Here is an 18,737-nt window from a genome sequence, read left to right as displayed (position 1 = left end):
TTGTTTGAAGGTGATAGAGTCACGTAGAATGTGAAATTTCTGGGGAGAGTTGTTGTGTTGGGTTTCATGAGCACTTTTTTTTTTTCCACAGCGACCAGTAGCTTTCAGTGGGGCCAATCCAGACCCGTCAAGCCTGCAGAAGGTGGAAGAGGCGCTGGGCTACCTGGACAAATTCATCGAGGGCCGCGCGTGGACGGCGGGTGATTACTGCACGCTGGCCGACTTCTCGCTCGCAGTCAGCGTCAGTAATGCCGAGGTAGGTATTCCTGTTGGACAAGAAGCGGATACAACGCTGACCATTTAATCCGCAATGCAAGGAAATGCCAGAAAAGGTAGCAGATGACGAAAGTTTACTTATTGTGCATACAGAAGAGTACGAAGAATATATGGTCAATCTGAAGATGATTCAGTGCAACAACAATTGATTCTGACCCCGCTGGGTATCAAATGGTTCAAATGACTTCACCCTTTTACCAATAGGGAGAAGTTTGGCACTGACTGTGGAATACTAACGTGCAATCTTGCTGTCCGGGAATGTATGCCAATGTCTCTCCACATCTTGTGGGTAAATTCCTTCCACCGTCGGTGTTAGAACCGGGTACTCCTGCTGCGAACGCCACCACCCTAGCGATGAGAGTGACGGATACGGTGCGGACTCGTCAGGTCTGGCCGCATACCAGCCTCAGCGCAGAGTTTTATCTGATGCGGGCTGCCGTCACGAAGCCCAGTCACGATTGTAATAAAAGTTTCCGCGCCTGCACGCAAATCTTCCAAGCTCCATCGAACGTGAGTAACCGTTAACGGGGTAAGCGGTGACTCAAAGTTATTAAAGTATGAAACTTCTGTATTCTTTGCTGCAGACATTTACTTGCCACTGTAGCACCCAAAAATTATAAAATGGCACCATGATTAACAAAAAGTTAGAAATTTCTCAGTTTTAAAAATAAACTACTTTTCCACTTGTGTATTACAGTAGTAGAAAACGTGCTGCAGGTATAAAGGACTTTTATAAGGTTAAATAATTCAAACTTCACTTTCTTCTACAAAATTGTTTCTGGGACACTATTACAGTCAGTAACGTCGACTCGCCACACAGATGAGAAATTGCGAAACTAAGGCTGCCATATGTGATCAAGTTAAATGCTATTCGCGCTACGTTACAGAACTGGTTTCTATGACAAAAACCTGATAAAACATGGAAAGAAATGCCACTACTTGCATGCCCATTGACCTATGTGGTCTGTTAATCAGATACAGCATCATGAACTAGATACATTTACCTGTTGTCGCTATTTGTGAGACGATGTTTGTCTGTAGACGCTCCACATCCCCACTTACTTTACACACACACACACACATACACACACACACACGCACGCACACACACACACAATTTTGTGATACACAGTACGCAAAAATATTTACTGTAGTGCAGTTACATGGAATGAAACTTCAAACGTGTGAGAGTTATGATGACTTTTGTAGCATCTAATCCACACACAATAGAAATAATTCCAAGCCTTCGTAGTGACTAATGCCAGTTTCGAATCTGCTGACTGGTGGAATGTCCTGCCACATCTCATAGTTTCAGAGAAACACCGAGACAGCCCTTCTTCTACGTAGCTCAGTTCAAAGGAATGAAATGTCATATGACGTAGGACCATATGTGCCGCTTTTCAAACGGTTCAAATGGCTCTGAGCACTATGGGACTTAACGTCTGAGGTCATGAGCCCGCTATACTTAGAACTTACTTAAACCTAACTAACATAAGGACATCGCACACATCCATGCCCGAGGCACGATTAGAACCTGCGACCGAAGCAGTCGCGCGGTTCCGGACTGAAGCGCCTAGAACCGCTCGGCCACCGCAGCCGGCCCGCTGGGTATCGAGTCCCACTGAGACTGGATGACGTATGCGAGCACGTTATCCGTGCTGCTGCAAATGCATGGCAAAGTTCATTAATCGCGACATCAGGTGGGTACTAGAGTCTACTCTCTTGACCATTCATGACCATATCAACGGGTGAGAGATCAGGGGAACATGTTGGCAAGGACAACACTGTGTGTCGACGTAGGCTCAAAAAATGGCTCTAGGCACTATGGGACTTAACATCGGAGCTCATCAGTCCCCTAGACTTAGAGCTACTTAAACCTAAGGACATCACACACAACAATGCCCGAGGTAGGATTCGAACCTGCGACGGTAGCAGTCGCGTGGTTACGGACTGAAGCGCCTAGAACCATCGACGTAGGTCAGAAGAAAACGGACAGCATACAGCCTTGCGTTATCTTGTTCAAAGATGATGTCATGGAGACCTTGAAGATAGAGCTGAGTCACAGTCCTTCAGAGCGTCAAAAATGTTGCGCCTGCTGTCGAAATTACAGGCGATATGAACCAAAATTCTTTACAGAGGAACTGAAAACTGGTAGAAACCGATCTCAGGGAAGATCAGTCTAGATTCTGGAGAAATGTAGGAACGAGTGAGGCAATGTTGAACCTAAGATTTATGTTAGAAGCAGTTAAGGAAGGCAAATCTATGTTTATAGCATCTGTAGACTTAAAGAAAGCTTCTGACAATGTTGACCGGAACACTCTCTTTCAATTTCTGACAGGTGCAGAGGCAGAATACAGGAACGAAAGGCTGTTTACAACTTGTGCAGAAACCAGAAGTCAGTTATATGACTCGATGAGCATTAAAAGGACACACTGGTTGAGAAGGAAGTGAGACAGGATTTTAGCCTATCCCGAATGTTATTCAATCTGTGCTCTGAGCAAACAGTAAGATGTTATTCAATCTGTACATTGAGCATGCAGTAAAGAAAACCAAAGAAATGTTTGGGGAAGGAATTAGAGTCCAGGAAGAAGAGACAAAAACTTTTAGGTCTGCTGATGACATTCTAATTCTGTCAAAGACAGCAATCGACTTGGACGAGCAGTTGAACGTAATAGCCTGTATCTTGGTATAAAGGGCTCTGAGCACTATGGGACTTAACATCTGCGATCATCAGTCCCCTAGAACGTAGAACTACTTAAACCTATCTAACCTAAGAACATCACACACATCCATGCCCGAGGCAGGATTCGAACCTGCGACCGTAGCGGTCGCGCGGTTCCAGACTCTAGCGCCTATAACCGCATGGCCACTGCGGCCAGCGCCAGCATCTTGAAAGTAGGATATCAACAAAAGCAAAACAAGGATAAGGGAATGTAGTAGAACAAAACCAGGTGTTGCTGAGAGAATTAAATTAAGAAACAATTCACTTATAGTTGTAAATGAGTTTTGTTAACTTATGATGACCGAATTAGAGAAGATATAAAATGTAGACTGCCAATGGCAAAAAAGCGTTTCTGAAGAAGAGTAATTTGTTAACATCGAATATACTTTCAAGTGTTGGAAAGCCTTTACTGAAAGTATTCGTATAGAGTGTGGTCATATATGGCAGTGAAACGTGAACTATCACTTAACTAAAAGAAAAGAAATTTGTGCCACATCGTGACTAGAAGAAGGGCTCGGTTGATAGGACACATTCTAATACATCAAAGGATCACCGATTTACTATTGGAAGGAAGTTGTGTGTATGGCGGGATGGGAGGTAAAAATCGTAGAGGGGGACCAAAAGATGAATACAGTAATCAGATTTAGAAGATGAAATTTGCAGTAGCTATTCGCAGACGAAGAAACATGCACAGGATAGAGTAGCATAGAGAGCTGCATCAAACCAGTCTTCGGACTGAAGACCGCAACAACAACAACAATAGCGAGGAACCAAAGATGATCGCTTTGTGTACCGAGTGGCACCCCATCGTGTTGTTTTCCCAGTGGCACCTCATACCATCACGGCAGGTGTTGGGCAGGTATGAGGATGATGACTGCATCCAGTGCTGTTGGGAGCAACAATGTCGGCGCACCTCTGTCGGATGCGCATCAGTGGAGGCCTCTGTGGTTACCGTTCTGACGGTTCGTGGTTTCCAGACATCCTTGTACCCTCAAGGACGTGTCTTTCTGCGGACAGCCCGTTTCCTTATTCAAGGTGCGCGACGTGGCTGTACGATCCAGCACGGGAGAGCAAAACAATGTCTGTCTTCTCGCGCGCTTGTAGCATGTGGCAGCTAAGGTCTTGTATGGCGTGGAATATGGTGCTCCTGAACCCATCGATTCCATATCCGTATGACTAAAGCGAGCAGCAGTACCAAAGAACAATTACCGAGGGTCTTGATAGACCACGATCCTGCAGCTATCGAATTCCAGCACTTGCTGGTAGCCATTTTTGCTTCTTACACGAGACATAATCCTATCTCCTCAGAAACAAACAACATTATAATGCGATTTATGAATGAGAATGAATAGAATGTAGATGTCGTTGGGTTAAAAATGCTAATTATTTGCAAATCGGAGCTGATACTCACACTTTTTGTTGCGTGTTGCCATTATGGTGCTGCAATTTTAATGACCAACAGTGTATTTAGCCGGGCTCCACAGTCGTGTAGGACCTATGCTGCCGCGTAAAGAGACGGTCGCGCATTTGCATCCTGCCTCGAATATTGTTGTGGGGTTTATAAATTTGGCACTACGCTTTGCATCCCGCAGTACAGAATACAGAAAATACCCACTGTAAGCTAAACACGTACGCCTATCCTCGTGGGAGTAGTTACGTGTCTTTTCTCTGAGGTTTCCTAAAGATATCTTGTTTTATTTCAGAGGTTTGCAGGTGTAATCAGTCCAATGAAGTGTTCCATGTGACGGCTAGTGTCAACTAAAACATTGAATGGGTTCTCAATGTAAACAAAACTTCCAATCGATGTAGTAACATCAAAGCTGTCTGGTGCAAATAATCCGTTCCATGACATTTATATTCAGTGGTACAAAAATAAACAAAAAATAGTGTTTTAGCAGTTCTTGCAGAACTGGGCTGTCTTCACGATGCCGTCACACAGATGTTCTGATAGTCGAAGAAAGGATCGTTATAACGACATCTCGAGGAAGTCGAGGCCATTGACAGAGTCTGAGTAGAAAAAAAAGTTCGGAAAAGGTATCGCCGTATCTACAATGCCCTTGATGAAAGAATTATCCTGAACTTTCTGCATATGATTCAGAGAAACCACATGGAAGTTAAATCTGGATGGATGGACGGTGTTTTAGCTCATCTATTCAAAAAGACAAATTTAAGCACCGTTTCACATTCTTCTGCTCCACTATCGGTTTCGCACACAGTTTGAATGTACCAGGCAAGTGAACACTGCGAAGGCGCTTCACAAAACACATGATATTGGAGAATCATGAAGCATAAGCGTAATCCGATGGTATTATTAATTGTGTACGAGAATCAGTCTGACATGTGGTTCGGAACGCATTTGGATTCTGCCCTATGGACACAAGAGCATTAACTAGTAATAGTTTCGCCAGAACATACCTGATTGTAAATAACAAAAGGAAAAGTAAACAAATATTGATTGAATTTTCACATTCTGAGAAATTAGAAGAAACGACCTGTTTTACTTGGTATACTCTTTCTAAAGCCAAGATCGCTGAAGTATTTATTTATTTACAAACAACCTGCTTCGACAGACTTCACTGTCATCTTCAGGTCCTCAAAAATTTACTTTACAAAATGTGCTTATTTTGAGGTGGACCTCACGTCAAATCTTCTTACAGACGTGAGGCCCACGTGAAAACGACAACATGTCGAAAAAGGTTGTTTGTAAATAAAGAAAAATTTATGCGACCATGGCTTCAGACAAATTTTTACTAACAAATATTGCCGTGTGTCAACAGATGTTCATCTCATTTGGCACACTGTTTCCTATTCTTCTCTTCTCCTCCCTTCGTGGATTGGGTGATCAACTAGGCCGAGCCACCTCTTGTACGGTCTTCCCCTTTGTCTTGTCTGTCTAGGCTTCTACTGAAAAATTCCCTATGAAAGTCTATTTTGATGCATTCTATCTAAGTGTCCCCACAGTCGGTTTCTGTTTAAATCTGATTTCTCGTAATGAATTAACTTTTAGTTGATTTCTAATATCTCCATTTCTGAAGCGATCTTCTCTGGTGATCCATTTATCACCAATAAGAAATCTCATTTCCGCCGCCTGGATCCTGCTCATATGCTTTTGCGTGGGTACCCTTATATAGGTACTGGCATTACTTTGTAAAACATCACCTGTATCCCTTTTGTGGCCTTCTTCTAATTCTTCCACAAACTACGTTAAGTTTTAGCATCTGGTTATCAATTTCACTGTCGAAATTTCGTCTTGTGTCACAGACCACATGCTGAAATTGGCTGCTTACTCCAGTACTACACGGTTTATTATAATTTTAGATCTTACACTCGATTTTCCCTAGAATTTCATAAACTTTGTTTTATTATTGGAGATGTTCAAGTTATATTTAGGTGATAAACGGCCGTTTCAAAGTTATCTTTATTTTCTCGTATTATTGTATGCTCATATGCGTATAGTAGAGTATTTAAACGCTTCTCACTGTTGTCCGTCAGGCTGAAGATACTATTGGTCCCAAGCCCTTACTAGGTGATCTATGTGTATGTTGTATAGAGCTGGAGGTTGCCACATCCTTGCCGAACTCTCCTTGTCGTTAATATCTCAGACAAGTTATCTCCATCTTGAATTATAATTTTTATCTCTTTGTAAAGAGCTTTCACAGATTTCATTAGACGAGATCGGAAGCCTCTTTTTTCCCTGTCTCCTCTAGAATTTAATGTAGCAACCCTGATGTGGCGGAGAACACTTGCCTACTCTGGGAAATTTTCTCTATCCATATAGTCATAATTCGGCTGAAAACTGTTGAGGCCTATCTTCACACTCTCTCACTGTAACAGGAGATTGATGTGATTATCAAAACAAGAAGACTGCATCGCACGTTATTAAACGCGTGCTGCTAAAAAGGACAGAGTGCCAGTACAGAGCTGAGCCACTAACGAATGTTCAGTCTAACGTATAATTTGTTACAAGCAACAATCATTATTCTGTAGACAACTTTTAGCTGTAATTACCTTTCTTTCAGAACGCTAATTCTGGTGGATTAGTAGGGAGAAATGTGTGCAGCCCGGTGCGTGCTGCTAAAAAGGGCAGAGTGCTAGTACAGAGATAAGCCACTAACGAATGTTCAGTCTAACGTATAATTTGTTACGAGCCACAATCATTATTGTGTAGACATCTTTTAGCTGTAATTACCTTTCTTTCAGAACGCTAATTCTGGTGGATTAGTAGGGAGGAATGTGTGCAGCCCGGTGCATGCTGCTAAAAAGGGCAGAGTGCTAGTACAGAGATGAGCCACTAACGAATGTTCAGTCTAACGTACAATTTGTTACGAGCCACATTCATTATTGTGTAGACATCTTTTAGCTGTAATTACCTTTCTTTCAGAACGCTAATTCTGGTGGATTAGTAGGGAGGAATGTGTGCAGCCCGGTGCGTGCTGCTAAAAAGGGCAGAGTGCCAGTACAGAGATGAGTCACTAACGAATGTTCAGTCTAACGTATAATTTGTTATGAGCAACAGTCATTATTGTGTAGACATCTTTTAGCTGTAATTACCTTTCTTTCAGAACGCTAATTCTGGTGGATTAGTAGGGAGAAATCTGTGCAGCCCGGTGCGTGCTGCTAAAAAGAGCAGAGTGCTAGTACAGAGATGAGCCACTAACGAATGTTCAGTCTAACGTACAATTTGTTGCGAGCAACAATCATTATTGCGTACACATCTTTTAGCTGTAATTACCTTTCTTTCAGAACGCTAAATCTGGTGGATTAGTAGGGAGAAATGTGTGCAGCCCGGTGTGTGCTGCTAAAAATGGCATCGTGCTAGTACGGAGATGAGCCACTAACGAATGTTCAGTCTAACGTATAATTTGTTACGAGCAACAATCATTATTGTGTAGACATCTTTCAGCTGTAATTACCTTTCCTTCAGAACGCTAACTCTGGTGGATTAGTAAAGAGAAATGTGTGCAGCCCGGTGTGTGCTGCTAAAAAGGGCAGAGTGCCAGTACAGAGCTGAGCCACTAACGAATGTTCAGTCTAACGTATAATTTGTTACGAGCAACAATCATTATTGTGTAGACACCTTTTAGCTGTAATTACCTTTCTTTCAGAACGCTAATTCTGGTGGATTAGCAGGGAGGATGGGTGCAGCCCGGTGCGTGCTGCTAAAAATGGCATCGTGGTAGTACGGAGATGAGCCACTAACGAATGTTCAGTCTAACGTATAATTTGTTACGAGCAACAATCATTATTGTGTAGACATCTTTCAGCTGTAATTACCTTTCTTTCAGAACGCTAATTCTGGTGGATTAGTAGGGAGAAATGTGTGCAGCCCGGTGCGTGCTGCTAAAAAGGGCAGACTGCTAGTACAGAGATGAGCCACTAACGAATGTTCAGTCTAACGTATAATTTGTTACGAGCAACAATCATTATTGTATAGACATCTTGTAGCTGTAATTACCTTTCTTTCAGAACGCTAATCCTGGTGGATTAGTAGGGAGAAATGTGTGCAGCTCGGTGCGTGCTGCTAAAAAGGGCAGAGTGCCAGTACAGAGCTGAGCCACTAATGAATGTTCAGTCTAACGTAAAATTTGTTACGAGCAACAATCATTATTGTGTAGACACCTTTTAGCTGTAATTACCTTTCTTCCAGAATGCTAATTCTGGTGGATTAGTAGGGAGGATGGGTGCAGCCCGGTGCGTGCTGCTAAAAAAGGCATCGTGCTAGTACAGAGATCAGCCACTAACGAATGTTCAGTCTAACGTATAATTTGTTACGAGCAACAATCATTATTGTGTAGACATCTTGTAGCTGTAATTACCTTTCTTTCATAACGCTAATTCTGGTGGATTAGTAGGGAGAAATCTGTGCAGAGCGGTGCGTGCTGCTAAAAAGGGCAGACTGCTAGTACAGAGATGAGCCACTAACGAATGTTCAGTCTAACATATAATTTGTTACGAGCAACAATCATTATTGTGTAGACACCTTTTAGCTGTAATTACCTTTCTTCCAGAACGCTAATTCTGGTGGATTAGTAGGGAGAAATGTGTGCAGCACAGTGCGGGCTACTAAAAAGGACAGAGTGCTAGTACAGAGATGAGCCACTAACGAATGTTCAGTCTAACGTATAATTTGTTACGAGCAACAATCATTATTGTGTAGACAACTTTTAGCTGTAATTACCTTTCTTTCAGACCGCTAATTCTGGTGGATTAGTAGGGAGAAATGTGTGCAGCCCGGTGCGTGCTGCTAAAAAGGGCAGAGTGCTAGTACAGAGATAAGCTACTACCGAATGTTCAGTCTAACGTATAATTTGTTACGAGCCACAATCATTATTGTGTAGACATCTTTTAGCTGTAATTACCTTTCTTTCAGAACGCTAATTCTGGTGGATTAGTAGAGAGGAATGTGTGCAGCCCGGTGCATGCTGCTAAAAAGGGCAGAGTGCTAGTACAGAGATGAGCCACTAACGAATGTTCAGTCTAACGTACAATTTGTTACGAGCCACATTCATTATTGTGTAGACATCTTTTAGCTGTAATTACCTTTCTTTCAGAACGCTAATTCTGGTGGATTAGTAGGGAGGAATGTGTGCAGCCCGGTGCGTGCTGCTAAAAAGGGCAGAGTGCCAGTACAGAGATGAGTCACTAACGAATGTTCAGTCTAACGTATAATTTGTTATGAGCAACAGTCATTATTGTGTAGACATCTTTTAGCTGTAATTACCTTTCTTTCAGAACGCTAATTCTGGTGGATTAGTAGGGAGAAATGTGTGCAGCCCGGTGCGTGCTGCTAAAAAGGGCAGACTGCTAGTACAGAGATAAGCTACTAACGAATGTTCAGTCTAACGTATAATTTGTTACGAGCCACAATCATTATTGTGTAGACATCTTTTAGCTGTAATTACCTTTCTTTCAGAACGCTAATTCTGGTGGATTAGTAGAGAGGAATGTGTGCAGCCCGGTGCATGCTGCTAAAAAGGGCAGAGTGCTAGTACAGAGATGAGCCACTAACGAATGTTCAGTCTAACGTACAATTTGTTACGAGCCACATTCATTATTGTGTAGACATCTTTTAGCTGTAATTACCTTTCTTTCAGAACGCTAATTCTGGTGGATTAGTAGGGAGGAATGTGTGCAGCCCGGTGCGTGCTGCTAAAAAGGGCAGAGTGCCAGTACAGAGATGAGTCACTAACGAATGTTCAGTCTAACGTATAATTTGTTATGAGCAACAGTCATTATTGTGTAGACATCTTTTAGCTGTAATTACCTTTCTTTCAGAACGCTAATTCTGGTGGATTAGTAGGGAGAAATGTGTGCAGCCCGGTGCGTGCTGCTAAAAAGGGCAGACTGCTAGTACAGAGATGAGCCACTAACGAATGTTCAGTCTAATGTACAATTTGTTACGAGCAACAATCATTATTGCGTAGACATCTTTTAGCTGTAATTACCTTTCTTTCAGAACGCTAAATCTGGTGGATTAGTAGGGAGAAATGTGTGCAGCCCGGTGTGTGCTGCTAAAAATGGCATCGTGCTAGTACGGAGATGAGCCACTAACGAATGTTCAGTCTAACGTATAATTTGTTACGAGCAACAATCATTATTGTGTAGACATCTTTCAGCTGTAATTACCTTTCTTTCAGAACGCTAATTCTGGTGGATTAGTAGGGAGAAATGTGTGCAGCCCAGTGCGTGCTGCGAAAAAGGGCAGACTGTTAGTACAGAGATGAGCCACTAACGAATGTTCAGTCTAACGTATAATTTGTTACGAGCAACAATCATTATTGTGTAGACATCTTGTAGCTGTAATTACCTTTCTTTCAGAACGCTAATTCTGGTGGATTAGTAGGGAGAAATGTGTGCAGCTCGGTGCGTGCTGCTAAAAAGGGCAGAGTGCCAGTACAGAGCTGAGCCACTAACGAATGTTCAGTCTAACGTATAATTTGTTACGAGCAACAATCATTATTGTGTAGACACCTTTTAGCTGTAATTACCTTTCTTCCAGAACGCTAATTCTGGTGGATTTGTAGGGAGAAATGTGTGCAGCACAGTGCGGGCTACTAAAAAGGACAGAGTGCTAGTACAGAGATGAGCCACTAACGAATGTTCAGTCAAACGTACAATTTGTTACGAGCAACAATCATTATTGTGTAGACATCTTGTAGCTGTAATTACCTTTCTTTCAGAACGCTAATTCTGGTGGATTAGTAGGGAGAAATGTGTGCAACCCGGTGCGTGCTGCTAAAACGGGCAGAGTGCTAGTACAGAGATGAGCCACTAACGAATGTTCAGTCTAACGTATAATTTGTTACAAGCCACAATCATTATTGTGTAGACATCTTTTAGCTGTAATTATCATTCTTTCAGAACGCTAACTCTGGTGGATTAGTAGGGAGAAATGTGTGCAGCCCGGTGCATGCTGCTAAAAAGGGCAGACTGCTAGTGCAGAGATGAGCCACTAACGAATGTTCAGTCTAACGTATAATTTGTTACGAGCAACAATCATTATTGTGTAGACATCTTTTAGCTGTAATTACCTTTCTTTCAGAACGCTAATTCTGGTGGATTAGTAGGGAGAAATGTGTGCAGCCCGGTGCGTGCTGCTAAAAAGGGCAGACTGCTAGTACAGAGATGAGCCACTAACGAATGTTCAGTCTAACATATAATTTGTTACGAGCAACAATCATTATTGTGTAGACATCTTTTAGCTGTAATTACCTTTCTTTCAGAACGCTAATTCTGGTGGATTAGTAGGGAGAAATGTGTGCAGCCCGGTACAGCATTCACCAAGCAACCTATTCGCACTGTGATGATGCGCTTCCGTCGATAAGCTACTTTCCGAAGCTCAGGGGATGTTTTAGTGGGTCGTATGCACCTCCTGAGGACAACTACAGCAGTCTGCTGATTGAGTACTCACCAGTATGTCGTCTTGTAGAGCTGATAACCGTCTGATCTCTGGAGCCGAGAGACCGCTACGATCGCAGGTTCGAATCCTGCCTCGGGCATGGATGTGTGTGATGTCCTTAGGTTAATTAGGTTTAATTAGTTCTAAGTTCTAGGCGACTGATAACCTCAGAAGTTAAGTCGCATAGTGCTCAGAGCCATTTGTACCATTTGAACCTTCTGATCCAAATGTCTGGTCCTGTAAATTACCCAAACTATAGGAATTGGTTAATGATGATTCAGAATATAAGGACAATCAAAAGGTTTCTTTTCGAAGGCTGTATAGTCCATAATCAGTAAACCAGTCAGGGAAATCGCCGCCAGCATTGAGGCAGTCATCCCATCGGCGCAGCAGATTGAAGACACACGTTTGGTTCAAAATGGTTCAAATGGTTCTGAGCACTATGGGACTTAACATCTGAGGTCATCAGTCCTCTAAAACTTAGAACTACTTAAACCTAACTAACCTAAGGACATCACACACATCCATGCCCGAGGCGGGATTCGAATCTGCGACCGCAGCGATCGCGCTGTTCCAGACTGAAGCGCCTAGATCCGCTCTGCCCCAGCGGCCGGCACTCGTTTGGTAAAACACAGTGTGCTGCTGAGTGACTAAGTCTGTGACTGCCTGCTGCATACCGTAGTCCCTTAGTCCGACAGTAGTCGTCGATGCTTCAGCCTTTCGAGGCCTTTTTTAACGGACTGAAGCCATGACAATCACATGGAAAGTGGTCAAGGCTATCGGGCGGGTGCTCGAGGCCCTTCCAAGAGAGTTGGCGTAACTTCTGAATTATGACATGGAGAAATGTATTATCGTGAAACAGCAAGGAACTTGGTGTACCATTCCACAACAGTGCTTTTCGGCAGACATGCCGCCCCATACACAATTTTCATTCTCTGATAGATGTCTACCAGTGTTTGTCCTTCTTCAGTCAAGAAAAGAATAACTGCACTTGGAACTGTTTGGACGCATTTGGTAATAATGTCGCCACAGCGCGTGTTTACGCACTTGTCTACGTGTCGTTGCTTATATACCCGCACCCGAGTCTCGCTACGTTGCATACACGCTGAAACAAGGCATTCAAATCGAAACTTTTTGTTTGCCCTTTGTAATATACTCATCGTGCTGACATGACGTATCTTACTGAACTCTGATTGTAGAACGCTTGCGCGCCACCACACAACTGCGCTCGAAGTTCGGCAAAAGGTAATGGTGTTCGCGCATTTATCGTAGTTCATCCCTTTTACAAAATATACACAACTTAAAACATTTAAACTAGTAGAATGATTGTTTCACAGCGATGAGTCCTGTCTATTGCTACTACTATTGGTGGAAGCTTGATACAGAGAGCTCTTATCCATAATAAGGACATCTCTTATGCAAGTCTTTGGTGCCTCTCATATTTTACAAGTCGGACAAGTACCGACTATCTGACGTTGACCCCCGCTCCCCAGTCGTGCTGCATGATTCAGCGCTACTGTCTGAGATGCGGCTAGCAGCTCCGCGTATCAGTGCTGCTTAGGTCAAAATAACTTTGCTCAGCGTCTGCAAATCATGTACAGACCAAAATAAGTCTTTCTTCACTGTGACATGCTCAGTTTTTAGCTGCTGTCATCCTACATATAGCACAATGACAGAATAAAATCACGATCTTTATATCAGACATCCGCTTACATACCACACTAACCTAATGCCCCCTCTGCCACAGCAACACGCTTTCCCTGATCTGCTGAGTATTGCGTCATTAGAAAGGCATATGTGACACAGACATTGAGTATGGTAGTAAATAACATTTCATACTTCCAAAGCGTACTGAGTTAATGGCAGATCCAAAGAAGTTCCAAACCTGGTCGTACACAAATGGTTAAGGTCAGAGACGATCATCACCTCTTATTCACAACTAATGTAGATAGGTCAGATAGAGCAACTCAACTGCTACAAGGGTTGAAAGAAGCAAGAATGTCATTCGAACTGCTAGTCTTGCTGAAGGTAAACTTTCTGCTCATAGGCTTGTGGTACATATCTCAGTATAGATACAACAGCAGAAATATGATTAGGAATACGGAAAAGAGCTGTGTTTTGTTCTCTGATGTATTGTTGAGCCTGAATCCAACGCGTTGGCTTGCGGCAAAAAAGCACTGGACGAAATTTCGATTGTTTCGGAGCAAAAGTTAGCATTGTGCTCGCAGTGTCTTAGGACAGGGATACGTGGCTCCTATCCTTCGAACCTCCACGATAACCATGGCGGTTCTTTATGGATCAGAGATTTAGGGCAAAACGCTATGATAATTTGCTATTCAGTAAGTGTGTGACATCCTTTTTCATTCCCTTTTTGCGAGCAACAGTGGTAAAGCAAATGTAGTTCAAGTGACACAGGACACGTTATTAGGTGAATGTATGTTGGAATATCAAGGCAGGCGTGTATCTTGGATTTAAAGCCCATTAAACATGTACAGAATGAGCATTAAAGACGATCTGAAAATGGGTCAAGATATTCCACGATGGTGTAGAGAATCTACCATTACTGTTGATCAGAGAAACAGAATGTAGACTATGGTACTGACACGTGATCTACTCCTCCGAAATAACATCAAAAGAGCCACTCAGAAACGATAAACCTAAACAGTGCCATATGACTTCACCCTTTTACCAATAGAGAGAAGTTTGGCACTGACCGTGGGATACTAACGTGCAATCTTGCTGTCCGGGAATGTATGCCAATGTCTCTCCACATCTTGTGGGTAAATTCCTTCCACCGTCGGTGTTAGAACCGGGTACTCCTGCTGCGAACGCCACCACCCTAGCGATGAGAGTGACGGATACGGTGTGGACTCGTCAGGTCTGGCCGCATACCAGCCTCAGCGCAGTTTTATCTGATGCGGGCTGCCGTCACGAAGCCGAGTCACGATTGTAATAAAAGTTTCCGCGCCTGCACGCAAATCTTCCAAGCTCCATCGAACGTGAGTAACCGTTAACGGGGTAAGCGGTGACTCAAAGTTATTAAAGTATGAAACTTCTGTATTCTTTGCTGCAGACATTTACTTGCCACTGTAGCACCCAGAAATTATAAAATGGCACCATGATTAACAAAAAGTTAGAAATTTCTCAGTTTTAAAAATAAACTACTTTTCCACTTGTGTATTACAGTAGTAGAAAACGTGCTGCAGGTATAAAGGACTTTTATAAGGTTAAATAACTTTCTTCTACAAAATTGTTTCTGGGAGACTATTACAGTCAGTTACGTCGACTCGCCACACAGATGAGAAATTGCGAAACTAAGGCTGCCATATGTGATCAAGTTAAATGCTATTCGCGCTACGTTCCAGAACTGGTTTCTATGACAAAAACCTGATAAAACAGGGAAAGAAATGCCACTACTTGCATGCCCATTGACCTATGTGGTCTGTTAATCAGATACAGCATCATGAACTAGATACAGTCATTTACCTGTTGTCGCTATTTGTGAGACGATGTTTGTCTGTAGACGCTCCACACACACACACACACACACACACACACACACACACAATTTTGTGATACACAGTACGCAAAAATATTTACTGTAGTGCAGTTACATGGAATGAAACTTCCAAACGTGTGAGAGTTATGATGACTTTTATAGCATCTAATCCACACACAATAGAAATAATTCCAAGCCTTCGTAGTGACTAATGCCAGTTTCGAATCTGCTGACTGGTGGAATGTCCTGCCACATCTCATAGTTTCAGAGAAACACCGAGACAGCCCTTCTTCTACGTAGCTCAGTTCAAAGGAATGAAATGTCATATGACGTAGGACCATATGTGCAGCTTTTCAAACGGTTCAAATGGCTCTAAGCACTATGGGACTTAACGTCTGAGGTCATGAGCCCGCTATACTTAGAACTTACTTAAACCTAACTAACCTAAGGACATCGCACACATCCATGCCCGAGGCACGATTAGAACCTGCGACCGAAGCAGTCGCGCGGTTCCGGACTGAAGAGCCTAGAACCGCTCGGCCACCGCAGCCGGCCCGCTGGGTATCGAGTCCCACTGAGACTGGATGACGTATGCGAGTACGTCATCCGTGCTGCTGCAAATTCATGGCAAAGTTCATCAGTTGCGACATCTGGTGGGTACTGGAGTCCCATCTCTTGGCCATTCATGACGATATCAACGAGTGAGAGATCCGGGGAACATGTTGGCAAGGACAACACTCTGTATCGATGTAGGCTCAAAAAATGGCTCTAGGCACTATAGGACTTAACATCGGAGGTCAGCAGTCCCCTAGACTTAGAGCTACTTTAACCTAAGGACATAACTCACATCCATGCCCAATGCAGGATTAGAACCTGCGACCGTAGCAGCAACGCGGTCTCGACTGAAGCGCCTAGAACCGCTCGGCCACAAACCCCGCTGTCGCTTTACTATTTCAGTTTTGAACGTATTTTACATTTAAAAAAAGATAAAACAGGAAGCTCAAACCGGAACTGGAAAAGCTTTGATTTAATTTAATTGACCCACTCTGTCTCATATTACTCACAAGAACTATGCTGTTGGCACGTTACTTATGGTTATGGCGATAAAGGGACTAATGACCACTTTTGAGTTCATTATACACACCATTTACCATAAATTTGGCTTCAGTTACTGTATGTTAGTATTCATTCATTTATTTATTCACCACGTTTAGTATCTGCCATCAAAAACAGGAACCTTCAGAGACGTGCAACAAGTGAAAGCAAGCATTAACAAAAGACAAATAACACGCAATATTTACATCAACTGTACTGCGTAATGCTGACCATACATTTACCAGAACCAAGTAAATTGGAAAGAGCGCTCCTACTTTGAGAATGGCTGGTGTTTATCTGCTATAGTAAACTTAATAAAGATATTATTTACAGAAGGAATAATATACACAGAGGTGACAAGAATCATGGGATGCCACGGACCTCCTTCCAGGCGTAGTGCAGCAGCTCGACGTGGGTTGGACTCGACAAGTCGTTGGAAGTGCTCTGCAGAGATATTGACCCATGCTGCCTCTATAACAGCCCATAATTACCGAATTGCCGGTGCAGGATTTTGTGCACGAACTGGCCTCTCGATTATGTTCCGTAATGTTCGATGTCATTCATGTAGAATGATCTAGGTGACCATCTCATTCGCTCGAACTGTCCAGAACGTTCTTCACACGAATCACGAACAGTTGTGGCCCAGCACATCGTGCACTGTCACACATAAAAATTTCATCTTTGACTGGCAACATGAAGTCCATGAATGGCTGCAGATGGTTCAAGAATGGTTAAATGGCTCTAAGCACTATGGGACTTAACATCTATGGTCATCAGTCCCCTAGAACTTAGAACTACTTAAACCTAACTAACCTAAGGAAATCACACAACACACAGCCATCACGAGGCAGAGAAAATCCCTAACCCCGCCGGGAATCGAACCCGGGAACCCGGGCGTGGGAAGCGAGAACGCTACCGCACAACCACGGGATGCGGGCTGCAGACGGTCTCCAAGTAGTCGAACATAGCCATATTCCAGTCAATGAACGGTGCAAACGTGGAAGATATCCTTATGAAGCAACCATCAGCTAGCACAGTGCCTTGTTTGGCAACGTGGGGTCTGCGCCACACTCTAAACCTACGGTCGGCTCTTATCAACTGATAGCGGGACCCATCTGACCAGGCCAAGTTTATCCAGTCGTCTATGGTCCAAACGATACGGTCACGACCTCGCGAAAGCGGCGCAGGCGATGTCGTGCTGTCAGCAAAGGCACTCGCTTCGGTCGTCTGCTATCATAGCCCATTAAGGCCATATTTTCCCACACTGTCCTAACGGATGCGTTCGTCGTACATCCCACTTTGACGTCTGCGATTGTTTCACGTAGTTAGCGCTGACAACTCTACGCAAAAGGCGCTGCTGTCGATCGTTAAGTGAAAGCCGTCGGACACTTCGTTGTCCATGGTGAGAGATAATGCCTGAAATCTGGTATTCCCGGCAGACACTTGACATTGTGGATCTCGGAATACTAAGTTCCCTAACAATATCCGAAATGGAAAGTCCCCTGCGTCTAGTTTCAACTACCAATCCGCTTTGAAAGTCTGTTAATTTCCGACATTTGACCATAATCACGCTGGACACCTTAGCACACGCATCACGTGAGTACAAACGATAGTTCCACCAATGCACCCTTTTGTACCTTGTGTCAGAGATACTGCCGCTATCTTTATAAATGCATATTACTATCCCAGGACTCAGTGTATACTTGATTGCATTGGTTTTTTAAAGAAAATGGTTGCCTATATCTGTAGATAGGGAGTCTAGTCCTGTTTACGATGCTTTAATACTTGCCATGCAGTTTTGTAACGAACGGCGGTATTTGCCAAGTAGAGATCGATGAGATACTTAAATGTGCTTGTGCCAGATGTGCTTTAAGCAATCTCCTTTCTGCTCCCTGCTGCTGAATAAATACTTTTTTTTTATTTTAGATATACTGTACAAGAAGATAATGCCTTTAGACGGGGAGGGGAATGGAAATAAGCGAAATGAAATGTGTGTGGATTGCTAAGGGACCAAACTGCTGAGGTCATCGGTCCCTAGAGTTACACACTAAACTTAAACTAAGAACAACAAACATACCCATGTCCGAGGGAGGACTCGAACCTCCAGCGGGAGGGACCGCACAATCTGTGACAAGGTGTCTCAAACCGCACGGCCACTGCGCGCGGCTATACGAAATGAGTCAAGACTTTTGTCTTTAGTTTGACACCATAGACATACTTTTAAGTGCAAAAAAGACAGAACTGAG

The 18,737-nt window shown here is 43.2% G+C and overlaps 1 protein-coding gene across 1 annotated transcript in view; it reads left to right on the top strand.

The window, feature by feature from the left end:
* Positions 1 to 18,737, top strand: part of LOC126336736 (glutathione S-transferase D7-like) — a 94,292-nt gene that overhangs the window by 59,252 nt on the left and 16,303 nt on the right. Inside the window, exon 5 of the mRNA XM_050000732.1 lies at positions 92 to 256. Within this exon, the coding sequence (XP_049856689.1) occupies positions 92 to 256 (165 nt within the window). The remainder of the gene's footprint in view (positions 1 to 91; positions 257 to 18,737) is intronic.

Source organism: Schistocerca gregaria, chromosome 2 (assembly GCF_023897955.1).
Source record: "Schistocerca gregaria isolate iqSchGreg1 chromosome 2, iqSchGreg1.2, whole genome shotgun sequence".
Classification (NCBI taxonomy): domain Eukaryota; kingdom Metazoa; phylum Arthropoda; class Insecta; order Orthoptera; family Acrididae; genus Schistocerca; species Schistocerca gregaria.
The sequence above is the reverse complement of the archived record's forward strand: the minus strand, read 5'-3'. Positions and strand labels throughout refer to the sequence as shown.